We start from the raw sequence: 12991 nt of genomic DNA, 5'->3' as shown, positions 1-12991 counted from the left end.
AGCAATGAGTTAAATCTCGGTCAGGTGATTGGGGACTGAGTTGATTAACATAACTGAAACATGCCCTATCTGCACCGCTGAAGAAGTCATGCATAAAATCAACAGTCAGTGCTGCCGAGAATTTCTTGACCATTTGCGATGGGTACCCAAGATTTGTGCGCGACGAGTGCCCAAGATTTTTCTCGCTGATTGCTGAGTTTTGAAATTTTTGGCTGAAGGAGAATGGGTATGGCACCCCTGCATTGATTGAGGTTTGCTCTCTGGAAAATGGTGATAACAATCTCAATTGTTGCTATACAGTTGAGAAAAGCCTTGCTTCAATCTCGAAATGGTCAATAAATTCTCGGACGGCACTGACTGTTGATTTTGTGTGCTTCAGTAAGCATCTTGGGCACCTATCGCAGCAGTGTTTCATGCCCTTAGGTAGCGTATTACACTTTGCACTTGGAGGGAAACACCAGTCGATGATCCACTGACCACTGGCACTGCTGATTCTCTTCCGCTGGCTTCCCGCTACATGATAGTAATACCAACTTCTCCCGTGAACATTCCATGCAAGAGCTACATGCCTTGTAACCTTACTTTCCAGATAACCTTGTATTTTTACTGTATATCAATGATTCTTTATTTGTGTGAACTTTGTTGCGTGAACTTTTGTTTGTGAACTTTGCCAGTAATAAATAGTCAAACTGATATTTAATTGGGGTTCTAGCTTAAATAGCCTTCATCCAGCCTGATGTACACATTTGAGTATTGTGTGAATTATCTACCGCACTCAGTGTGTTATAAGTTGTGGTGATCATAATAATACCCCATAATAATAACATTATTAACTCTGAAGTCACTGGAGGAGTGGAAGCTAAGAAATAAAATCTGAAGTGGGACAAAGTTATTGGTCTGCTTTGTAATGAAATGATTTGATGGGGTTTTGAATAAACTTGTATGGGCTTATTTCTTCACAGACCAACTCCTATGTATCCACCAACATACCTGGAACCAGGAATTGGGTAAGATACAATAAAGTCTGTATCCTTGTTCAACTTAATGCCCTCCAAATGTATTGGTCATGCTAGAGAGGGGAGATAAAATTGAAAAAACTTCTTATACTGTGTTTCCTCGAAAATAAGACCCTATGTTATATTTCTTTTGAACCTTGAAATAAGCGCTTGGCCTTATTGCCATGCACCCAAAAGCCCGATTGGGCTTATTATCAGGGGAATTAAAGAAATTATGTCTTATTAAATTATGTCTTATTTTAGGGGAAACAGGGTAATGCTAACCAGAGTACAGCTAAATCATTATATTTCAAGTGTGATTAAAATGATTTCTTGATTATAATTTTCTTATTTTTAAGAAATAAATGCAAATAATATCTTATTTATTTATTTCATTTTAATTAATAACAAAAAGGGAAAAAACCCCACAAATAATAATGACAGGGAAACATATATTGTCAAAAGAGAAGGGGAAAAAAGAAAAGTGTGTTAACAAAAATGAAAGAAATATGACAAAGGAAACATATTATATGGTGTTACAACAATAAACAGTTATAATTCTAAATATACTAGTCTAATGCAAATATTCAAGTGTATACATTACATTTGAACCATTACTTTATTCTGTACTGTAGTCTGTATAAAAGACATTGGGCTATGCCTGATAGATACTTACCTCTTAACACAAAATATGTTAAAAATTCATCTTCATTTATTAGATAAAGTTAATATACCCACTTCCATCCAATTTTTAAAATCACCATCTTTCTCCAATTTTTAAAGTTGGGTCCTTCCAAAAAGTCAATTTGCCAGACTATTAAAATTCCATAACTTTCTAACTCGTGTAATTGCTTCCAGATACACTGCAAGCAGTTGTAAAAGTAAGCCAATTGCCATATGACTTCTAGCAGTCATTACATCTAGAACTGTAACTTTTTTCAAGCTCATGGTAACTTCAAACGGTCGTTAAGCTGATTTTTGGGTCTCCGCAGCACTGTTGCTTAATCAAAATGCAGCTAAAACACTATACAAGCTATGGAGAATATAACTGTATACAACAGGAAGTGCCTCGCAGAAGCAGAAGATAGAGGTAAATCCTATACAGGCAGGAAATGCATCACTGAACAATAAAGAAAAATGCTAGAGAGGAATAAAGCTGCATACAAGGCCGACATAACACCTGTAACAGAATAGGCATGCACATTGGGGGGGGGGGGGGGGGAGAGGAACGGCTCCCCCCCTTTTTTAAAAAAGCCCAGGAGGCTTCAGGGAGGTCTGCTAGGCCCGAAACGGGGTGTCGAGGGCTCACATGTGAATACATGAGAGGGGCCTTGAAAACGTCCAAAGATACTTCACCAGAAGAGCCCTTCACTCCTCCACTCGAAACAGAATACCCTACGAAAATAGACTAACAATCCTGGGTCTAGAAAGCTTAGAACTACGACGCCTAAAACACGATCTAAGTATTGCCCACAAGATCATATGCTGCAACGTCCTACCTGTCAATGACTACTTCAGCTTCAACCGCAACAACACAAGAGCACGCAACAGATTCAAACTTAATATTAACCGCTCTAAACCTGACTGTAAAAAATATGACTTTAACAATCGAGTTGTCGAAGCGTGGAACTCATTACCTGACTCAGTAGTGTCAACCCCTAACCCCCAACATTTCTCCCTTAGACTATCCACGATTGACCTCTCCAGGTTCCTAAGAGGTCAGTAAGGGGCGTACATAAGAGCACTAGTGTGCCTTTCGTCCCCTGTCCAATTGTCTTTCCTTTATCTCATATATCTTATATATTTTCTTGCTTTCATATATCTTCTCCTCTATTTTTATATATTTTCTTTATATATATTGTTCTGTCGGGCTCTCTGGTAGAATCCTCCCAAAAATTCCCAGGTACAAATTTTAGACACGCACACGTTTGAAAATTCAAAACAATGTTCTTAATAATGAAAATTCACTTAAACCAAGCGCTCTTTTGGTATAGCAAAGAGCACTCGTCTCCAAACAAACTAGTAATTTGTACAAGTCCTTTATCAGTTCTGTGATACTTAGCTTGCAGCTGTGAGGCAATTCACAGTCCTTCTTCTTTCACAAAGTGAAACACACTTTGCTCCGGTTTAGTTTCAAAGCGGGGAAAAATCAGCACACAAAGGTCAAATGCATCAAAGCAGGCAGGAAACACAACGATCAGATAATCCTCCACAATGGCCAAACCCACAGGCTGCTATTTATAGCAGCCTCACTAATTACCACAGCCCCACCCAACCACAGGTGGCCTCATTTTCTTTGATAATAATCTCTCAGTTGTTGTTGCCTATGCATCGCTCTCCTCATGCGTGGCTGTATCATTAACTCTTGTTCTGAATCCAAGGAGGAGCTAGATAATTGATCTCCTTCTGAGCTGTCTGCCACACTCTCCTCCTCCCTGTCACTCATGTCTTCTTGGTCAGAGGAGCCTTCATCATCAGATTCCACCGGGGGCAAAACAGGCCTGCAGCATGTGGATGTCTCCTCCACATCCACAGTCCTTGGGGCAGGAGCAGGGCCAGAGCTAACTACAACATATTACTACATGTCTATTCTCTTCTATATGTATTGTGTATTGGACTAACTAACTAACTGAATGAATAAATAAATAAATAAACAAACAAATAAATAAATAAATAAATAAATAAACAAATAAATGAGCGTGGGCACACACACACACCTTGTTCTGCGCTTTTGATACATGAGGACAAAAAGGTTCACCATCACTGGCCTAGTCCATGATGTCCTAGTGATGAGAGAATGCACTTGTGTACAGAGTCCCATTTAAAAGTTCCTAGAGCCTACAAACATGTTCAGTGAGAGCCCTCTCCTGCCCACACCTAATTGCTAATGCAACTTGTGCTGTACTGCCTTAGTTCATTTAAAAATGTCTTAGGTAATTCTCTCTTAACTGCCCTGTTTAGCATCGTTCGATGTTATGATGCTGCTGAAAAAGTAACTTTACAACTTGTCCTTGCGGTATGTCGCTGCAGCAACTTTTTTGATCATGTGATTGAGATTCAGGCACTTCACAACCTGCAGACATTTGTGAGAGTTACAGTGTCCTACAGTCTTATGACCGCCACTTTGCAGAGTCAAAGCCAGCAATAAAATTGCAATTAAATTGCAAATTACAATCATACGATGTTTCGCTTAACTACTGTGAGTTATTAAGTGAACCACAGCAGAAATGTGGTAATAAGCTGATAAGTGTGGATTGCCTGTAGTCATCCTTTCAACTATCCTGGAACAATATAAAGTTATTTTTGACCTGTGTCATGGATTTCAAGCCTGCAACCATAAAGGTCATGTGGGAATAAACTTCCTCTTCTTGATGGGCATAAATTATGCTATTTTTTTGCTCAGTGGACTATGGATGTATACAGTAATTTTACTGCAATTATTTCTCATGTTGGCTGAATCTTTCTTTCAAAGCAAGCTCTAAGGACAGCAAACTTTAATGTTATTAAAGTTTCATCATCTGAAGCATTTCATTATGTCCCAGAATTGGCTGGGTGGTTCCTTTGCCTCTTCCAAGAGGACTTAAAGGTTTCTAAAAGTGTTGCTCCGAGCATGAGAAAAAAAGTGGGATAAAAGCTTGTACGCTCTAATTCTGGGCATCAAATTCTGCAAAATAAACTTCTCTCAATCTGGTGATCTTTTTTAACCAGACCATTATGCTTCCAGAACATCCTCTGATATCTCTTTCTACTTTGTTACTCAATGTGTAAGTTGAACCTCTTTGGTTAGAAGACTTCTGTTTCTATAGTGGTACGATCACACATCTCTTGGCCTTCAGTTTTAGTAGTTTTCTTAGACAGTAGAGAAACTGATATACAAATTGGTCAAAAAATACTACTGTTTCATCAGTCCTTATTCTGATGCTTCTGTCTTATTGACGGGACTCCTGATTTAAGCCAGCCAATATTTGCTTTCTTATCTATTTCCAGCATTTTCAAACAGACTTTGTTACTACAGTTGATACTCTAGTCAAAGATCATAGTTATCTTTCCTTACTTTGCATTATCATTCCTGCTGCTCTTCCATTAGTCTCTTACTGGAGATTAAGATTAGGAATGAAGACCATCCATTTGATGGGATATTGTCTATTCATCAATAAGACTAATCCGGCAAGCTGTCTATAGTGACCATTTTTCATTTCTGTTTATTATCTTTTATAGTTCTATTCTTGTTTTGTCTAAAAATAACTTGGTTAAGTAGTATTACATAGTAGGTAATAAGTAGTCTATGACCAGTCCCTCTTGTCCGATACTGGAACTGTCAATTTCACTATTTTCCAAATAATGTGAGTTCTGTAACTGTTAATATGTGTTTTTCAATACTAAACTTTCATACAGCTCCACACCAAACTGCCCTCCCATTTCCAGAGCAATGGAATGGGTATAGAAATAGAGTAACAGAGTTGGAAGGGATCTTGGAGATCTTTTAGTCTAACCCCTTGCTTAGGCAGGAAACACTACACCACTTCAGACGAATAAATGGTGTCAGACATTTCCTGCAAAAATAAGCAGTTGGAAATACTTCTCCAATGAAAAATATTTCCACACTCATGTCCAACTATTTTACATTATTAAGAAGGATAGTAGACTTAGACTTCTTTATTCTTTATTTTAGAATATTTATCAAGTCCCTCCTCCTACAAAGTAAAACATGATCTATTTTTATTGACTGCAGGATGTTTATTTTAATGTTTGTGTAGAGTTCTTACTATTGTTAATTTAATACCATTTTGTAGTAAATGAAATCTGTGGATAAAATTATATACTGTTGTTTGCCCTTTTATGGCCCTGAAAATATTTGCTAAGTTGATGGAGTTTGGCTTCCTTTTAATCTGCAAGTTATTGGTCCATTCTCTTAAGTAGATGGCTGTTACATACTCCTGTGCAAAGTTATCTTGCCCAGTGCTTCTCCTTCTCATCCTCTTGGTCTTCAGATCAGTTATAAAAAAGTTTTCTTCTTCCCTCATAGTTCATTCAATTTACAAGGGCAATGATTATGTTGTCAGAGAAATTGCCTTGATATCATTACCATGGCTCTGTATGTTTCAAACATGCATGCATAAGAGCCTTTCTTTAACAACAAAAGCCCTCAGCTCTTCACATGGCAGCTTGCATTCTTCATATGACAACCAACTTCAGTGTTTTGTTCTACAAACTACATAAGTGCTGCCTGGAGCTGTGGTAACTCCATTAAATGTCCTTGAATAGGAATGTAGTATAACTCTTGCTCCCCCTCTTGTTCCACCCTGGAATGTGACTGTTTTCTTGTGACTGTAGCTATGGCATCAGCTCATCAAGATAAAAAATTGCACCCTACAAAGAAACTTCCCTCTATTTTTTGCATAGAGTAAATATTGCCTAGATCAGTGACGGTGAACCTTTTTGGCACTGTGTGCCCAAACCAGAACATGTGTGTGTGCGCACACAAATGTGTAGGTGTGAGAGTGCCAGAAACCTGAAGACAGCTGGACAATGCACATGTGAGCGCCGGCTAGCTGGTTTTCAGGCTTCCAGTGCTCCAGCATCTGCAAAGACCAACTGGCCTATGTGCATATGCGCACTGTAAACCAGAAGAGCAACTGGTGATGAGACACATGCCCACAGAGAGGGCCATGTGTGCCATAGGTTCACCATCAGTTTCTGTTTTTCACCTTGACATAATTGTGCCTCCTTCTCCCCCACCCTCTAATGCCCCTAGAAACATCGCTCCATTCATTGGATGTCTGTTGCACTTTTTATCTTTCACCTGGACTTCTATGGCACCCTTTTGTTTGGCCTTCTAAGGGCTTGTAGGCTTTCTCCTCAAATGGGTCGTCGTAACCGTAAAGGATTATTATGAGCTGCCATGCTTTTCCTCAACAGCAAGACCAGAACCCTTGCTCTGAGACAGGAAAGCTGTGTTTGATTTGCCATTACAGTAGTCCCTCGCTATATCGCGCTTCACCTACTGCGGCTTCACTTCATTGCGGGTTTTCAAGAAATATTAATGAGAAAAATCATTCTCGGATCTTTGCTGGTTCGCGGGTTTCTGAGGAAGTCGATCGGCAGATTTAAACAGCCCGCGGAACTCGATCGGCAGGTTTTTCAAATAAAATATATCTAAAATTGTAAATACAGTACTGTATTTAAATACTGTATCTAAAATAAATACTGTGTGGGAAGGGTTTATAAACACTTAAAACAATGAAAACTTACCAAACAATTACAATATAAATACTTAAATAAGTACTATCAGTCGATAAATTCCCCATCGCGGATTTCACCTATCGCGGCCGGGTCTGGAACGTAACACCAGCGATAGGTGAGGGCTTACTGTAATAGATTTCTCAAAGCTTTGCTGGACCAGTGCATAGTCTCAGTTTCTCCCCCTTATTATAGAGTGGATTTTTGCTTCTAAAAGGATGCAGTCTTTAGAGAGCTCTCCCCTCGGCATCTTAGTCACTACTCCTAGTGACAAGCTTGCTAATCAGCAGTCTTTCTGAATCACAAGGACCATGATGAAGAAGAATGGGTACTTATTTGTGATTGCTTTGCTTTGATTGGTCAACTATTAATTCGCCCATTATGTCCTTTTACCTCGTTAACTCTGAGGTGATTTGGCGGTTTCTGTATCCCACTGTGTTATTGTTAGGAACTAAAGGGGTTCAGTGTAGTCCCTCAAAATGATCCTGTAAGCTCTTGTAGGTTCTATGAAGGTGCACAACCTAAGTGAGTGAATTCATAGATGACCTCTGAAAGAACTGCTCTTATAGGTAAGTACAGTGGTACCTCGTCTTATGAACTTAATTCGTTCCGTGACGAGGTTCGTAAGTAGAAAAGTTCGTAAGATGAAACAATGTTTCCCATAGGAATCAATGTAAAAGCGAATAATGCGTGCAATCCTAAAACTCACCCATTTTGCCTTGCGCCGCTGGGAATCCCCACATCTGGACTTCCATTGCCAGCTGAAGTGCTCGTTCTTGCGCTGCTGGGATTTCCCTGAGGCTCCCCTCACTGGGATTCAAAGCAGCGCCGGCAAAAATGAAGGGAATCGGTTCATAAGGTGAAAATAGTTTGGAAGAAGAGGCAAAAATTTTTTAAACACCGGGTTCGTATCTCGAAAAGTTCATTAGAAGAGGCGTTCGTAAGACGAGGTACCACTGTATCTAGTTTATTTCCAGGTCCAACGGCCTAATAATATTTTTAAAATTATTTTTCAGCAGAGCTGCACATAAGAACCACTTAAAAGTTGTATTTAATTTTTAAAATTCAAATAAGACAAAATGTTTCATAAAAATATGGTTTGAGATTACGATGACAAATAATAAAACATTTTGCACATTCAGGTTTCTTGGATAAGTGACTTTTTTGTTAGGTAATTGTTATGGTTGTTTGACAGGAGACACACACCATATGGAAACCAGACTGACTACAGAATATTTGAGCTCAATAAGCGGCTGCAAAACTGGACAGAGGTATGTTAATGTGGCTTCTGGATGACTGAATTAGAAGAAAGGGAAAAGCTTTGGAGGAATACAGTACATATAGCTGTTATGATTACACAAGAGAGAAAAAGACTGTGGCTACTTCAGATTGTGCAGAATGCAGCTGCGAGAGCAGTCATGGGCTTACCCAGGTATGCCCATGTTTCACCATCACTCCGCAGTCTGCATTGGCTGCCGATCAATTTCCGGTCACAATTCAAAGTGTTGGTTATGACCTTTAAAGCCCTTCATGGCACTGGACCAGAATATCTCCGAGACCGCCTACTGCCACACGAATCCCAGCGACCAATTAGGTCCCACAGAGTGGGCCTTTTCCGGGTCCCGTCAACTAAACAATGTCGGTTGGCGGGCCCCAGGGGAAGAGCCTTCTCTGTGGCGGCACCGACTCTCTGGAACCAACTCCCCCCAGAGATTAGAACTGCCCCTACTCTCCCTGCCTTCCGTAAACTCCTTAAAACCCACCTCTGCCGTCAGGCATGGGGGAACTGAAACACCTCCCCCGGGCATGTTTAATTTATGCATGGTATGTTTGTGTGTGCGTCTGTTAGTTTATGGGGTTCTTTTAAATCTTGTATAAATTCTAAAGTTTTCTGATTATTTATGATTTGTTCTATTCTGTTGTGAGCCGCCCCGAGTCTTCGGAGAGGGGCGGCATACAAATCTAAATAATAAATAAATAAATAAATAAATATTTAATCAGTCCTGGTTGTTTTTTAACCTTTGAGAACTGATTTTAATTTTTTCTGTATCATTTGCCATTAATAGATGTCTCAAAACAGTTTATAATTTAAAATTACATTAATAATTAAAACAAAAAGTAAAGTTAATAAGCATGTATGTTAAATGTTTTATAAAATACACTTTAGAAAAATATAAAATAAACTCAGCAAGATAAATGACAGAAACAACAGTAGAAATAAAATGAAGCAATAAATAAATTTAAAATGACAGCCAAACTAAGAATGAGTAAAAGTCCTAGGAGAATAAAAATATTTTTGCCTATCACTGAAGAGGCAAATAAGGATGGCACCATGCATATCTCATTAGAGGAAGACATTTCAAAGTTTAAGGGTCACCATGGGAAAGAACCCCTCCCAATTAATTACTTGATGTACCTCAGCGAGAAGGCATTTGGAGCAGACCCTCCAGATATCATTTTAAGGTACTGATAAGAAAATATGGAAAGAAGCCTCTTTCACATAGTCTTATTCCAAACTGCGAAACCTTTTATAAGATACCTACACTTCAACTTGAAACTGGAAGCAAATTGAAAAAACAGCTTTGTGTGTTTATATGATCAAATTCCATTCGGTACTCCTGTCTCAACATGTTGTATTGATTGAAAGGTCTAAACCCCTGGTTCCCAATGTGGGGGCCATACCCCAGAGGGAGGCAATTTCATTTTTAATGGGGGCAATTGGAACCTAGTTAATGGCATTTTTGTCTTCCTCCGCGTGAGTACTTCACTTTTAGAATAATAAGAATTATATGTCATGGGGGGGGGGTCAGGATTTTAGAGATGCTTAGGTGGGACATGGCCAAAGAAATGTTTTATAAATAAGGGTTTTTTAGTTGTTTTAATATTGGATTGTTACATGCTGTTTTTATCACTGTTGTTAGCCGCCCCGAGTCCACGGAGAGGGGCGGCATACAAATTCAATCAATAAATAAATAAATCTAAAGAAGACGTGACTAGTAGATGGGTTACTGTACTGAAGGTAGTTATGTCTAATAGCATAAGTAGAGGACCAGACTAAGTTGGTAAAAAAAAAATGGCCCCAGTGGCCACTTGCTTCTGAAGTGACAAGAATAGATCCAGAAGTGCTCCCAAATTCTGAATTTAATAATTTATATGCAACGCTCCCCTATATAGAACAGGTTGAATTCCACCGATTTGGACAAATATGTCATTCGTTAATACCACCTCTGTTTTGTATTTGTTCTTCTCTGTGCCTACAGGAATGTGACAATCTCTGGTGGGATGCCTTCACCACTGAGTTTTTTGAGGATGATGCCATGTTAACGATCACCTTCTGTCTGGAAGATGGACCAAAGAGATACAGTGAGTCACGTAGAGTTCTATCTCTATTCGCTATTTACTATGGTCTTACTTCATAAAACTTTCATGTATAAAGCCGCAGATGCAAATAGTTATCTACTTAGCCACATCCTGGAGTAAATCCTAAGGGAACAGCTTCTATCGTCTTTATCATTTTGGAATCTAGTATACATTTGCTGTAGCTGCATCAAATGCCTCTTTGTCTTCATAGCCCATCACAAAAGGGAATATTTAGAAAAATTCTGAACATTAAATCCAGAAATTAAGAAAGTGGGTTTTAGACTAAGTAATTCTATTCTATTCTATTCTAATGGAAGTCTAGCGCTAAAGATACTGAGCTTCTTGAGTGGAAGACTGGCAGTTCAAGACCCAAGTGTCGTTTGACAGGATGAGCTCCTGTTCTTGCCCCAGCTTCTGCGAGCCTAGGAGTTCAAAAGCATGCAAATACAAGTAGATAAAATAGACACTACTTTGATGGGAAGGTAACAGCATTCTGTGCACTTTGCTGGTCACATGATCATGAAAATGTCTTCAGATTATATTCCCAGCAAACATTTAGCATTTATCATCTTGTATAAGAGTTGTGCTCCCCATTAGATATTTTTTGCAAATTACCATGAAGTTCTCAGTTAGAATACATTTTTCTTTGGTTGGATAAATGAATTTCAGGAATGATTTTTGTTGAAAATGACTTGTTCCACCCACTTATTTGTATATTTTTGTTATTCTAAGGGGATTTGTATTACATAAAAATTATACTGTATATCATTAATCACAACACTGCTGGAAGTCCATTTTATATTAGGCTTCACATTTTTTTCTTTACTCTCCACTTCTAAAAATCAGTATCTAATAAGATTTTCCTTTGTTATTTCTTCCAAAATGTTAGAAGTGACATTAAAAGGATGCTTAGGGTGTTCGGAAAAACCATTAAATATATCAGCAAATGGATATTGTTCCTATTTCAGAATATTAAACTTTGAATAAAATATTACAGTACTAAGACATTGACAGATTTCTGGACTTAGAGTCACGCATGCATTGATTCCTTCTACTTGTCATGTTCTAGAAAGTAAATCCGTGCAGGTCGTGCAAAATGCAGCTGCGAGAGCAATCATGGGCTTTTCCAAATATGCCCATGTTACACCAACACTCCGCAGTCTGCATTGGTTGCTGATCAGTTCCAGTCACAATTCAAAGTGTTGATTATGACCTATAAAGCCCTTCATGGCAACGGACCAGATTATCTCAGGGTCCGCCTTCTGCTGCACGAATCCCAGTGACCAGTTAGGTCCCACAGAACTAAACAATGTCGCTTGGCAGGACCCAGGGTAAGAGCCTTCTCTATGGTGGCCCTGGCCCTCTGGAACCAGCTCCCCCCAGAGATTAGGATTGCCCCCACCCTCCTTGCCTTTCGTAAGCTTCTTAAAACCCACCTTTGCCGCCAGGCATGGGGGAACTGAGATACTCTTTCCCTCTAGGCCTCTACAATTTTATGCATGGTATGTCTGTATGTATGTTTGGTTTTATAATAAGGGTTTTTAACTGTTTTAATATTGGATTGTTATATGTTGTTTTATTACTGTTGTTAGCCACCCCGAGTCTATGGAGAGGGGCGGCATACAAATCCAATAGATAGATAGATAGATAGATAGATAGATAGATAGATAGATAGATAGATAGATAGATAGATAGATTATTTTAAGGTGAAAAAATAAATTATATCTGTTTAGAACAACTTAAGGCTGTTGTGTTACTGTGGAAGAAGCATAGTTGAAGAGTAGATTACATACATCGCATGCAGACATCTCAAGTTTAGTCCTGACATCTATACAGTAGTTAGGGCTAGGAAAAACCCTATCTGAAATTCTTGAAAGATGCTACAAGATGATGACACCAGATAGGTCCAGAAGCACTGTTGAAAATAAGGTTCTTTTCAAGATAGTTCTGTGGTACTCCCCATACTTTTTACATAGAGGAATCTAAAAGAAATATAATTAAGATGGGTAGGGACCTTGACAGCATCAAGGAACGATCAACAAAAACATCATATCTGAGCAGTATATTCGGTACTTGGGTCTTGGCCTGTTGTCAGTTCCATTCATTGTTCATAATCTCCAAAAAAATGCTTTTGCCAATGCTAGTCATGAATGTATACTACAGAGAATGACAAGTAATTTAATTTTTATCAACCTTTTCTTCTTGGTGTCTAGCAATCGGCCGTACCCTAATTCCTCGCTACTTCCGCAGTATCTTTGAGGGGGGCGCTACTGAGCTGTATTATGTTCTGAAGCACCCAAAGGAATCCTTCCATAACAACTTTGTTTCACTTGATTGTGATCAATGTACTATGGTCACTCAACATGGCAAGCCCATGTTCACCCAGGTGAGAGTGC

General features: G+C 38.9%; 1 protein-coding gene across 7 annotated transcripts in view; it reads left to right on the top strand.

The window, feature by feature from the left end:
• The window catches only part of LDB1 (LIM domain binding 1), a 97248-nt gene that overhangs the window by 70300 nt on the left and 13957 nt on the right, over positions 1–12991 (top strand). For all 7 annotated transcript variants that reach the window (XM_070752917.1, XM_070752918.1, XM_070752916.1 and 4 more), the window contains exons 3-6: positions 963–1007; positions 8431–8506; positions 10496–10598; positions 12809–12981. In XM_070752917.1, the coding sequence (XP_070609018.1) occupies positions 963–1007; positions 8431–8506; positions 10496–10598; positions 12809–12981 (397 nt within the window). The remainder of the gene's footprint in view (positions 1–962; positions 1008–8430; positions 8507–10495; positions 10599–12808; positions 12982–12991) is intronic.

This window comes from Erythrolamprus reginae, chromosome 5 (genome assembly GCF_031021105.1).
Source record: "Erythrolamprus reginae isolate rEryReg1 chromosome 5, rEryReg1.hap1, whole genome shotgun sequence".
In the NCBI taxonomy this organism is placed as follows: domain Eukaryota; kingdom Metazoa; phylum Chordata; class Lepidosauria; order Squamata; family Dipsadidae; genus Erythrolamprus; species Erythrolamprus reginae.
Note: the sequence above shows the minus strand (reverse complement) of the source record. Positions and strands in the feature narration are given on the sequence as shown.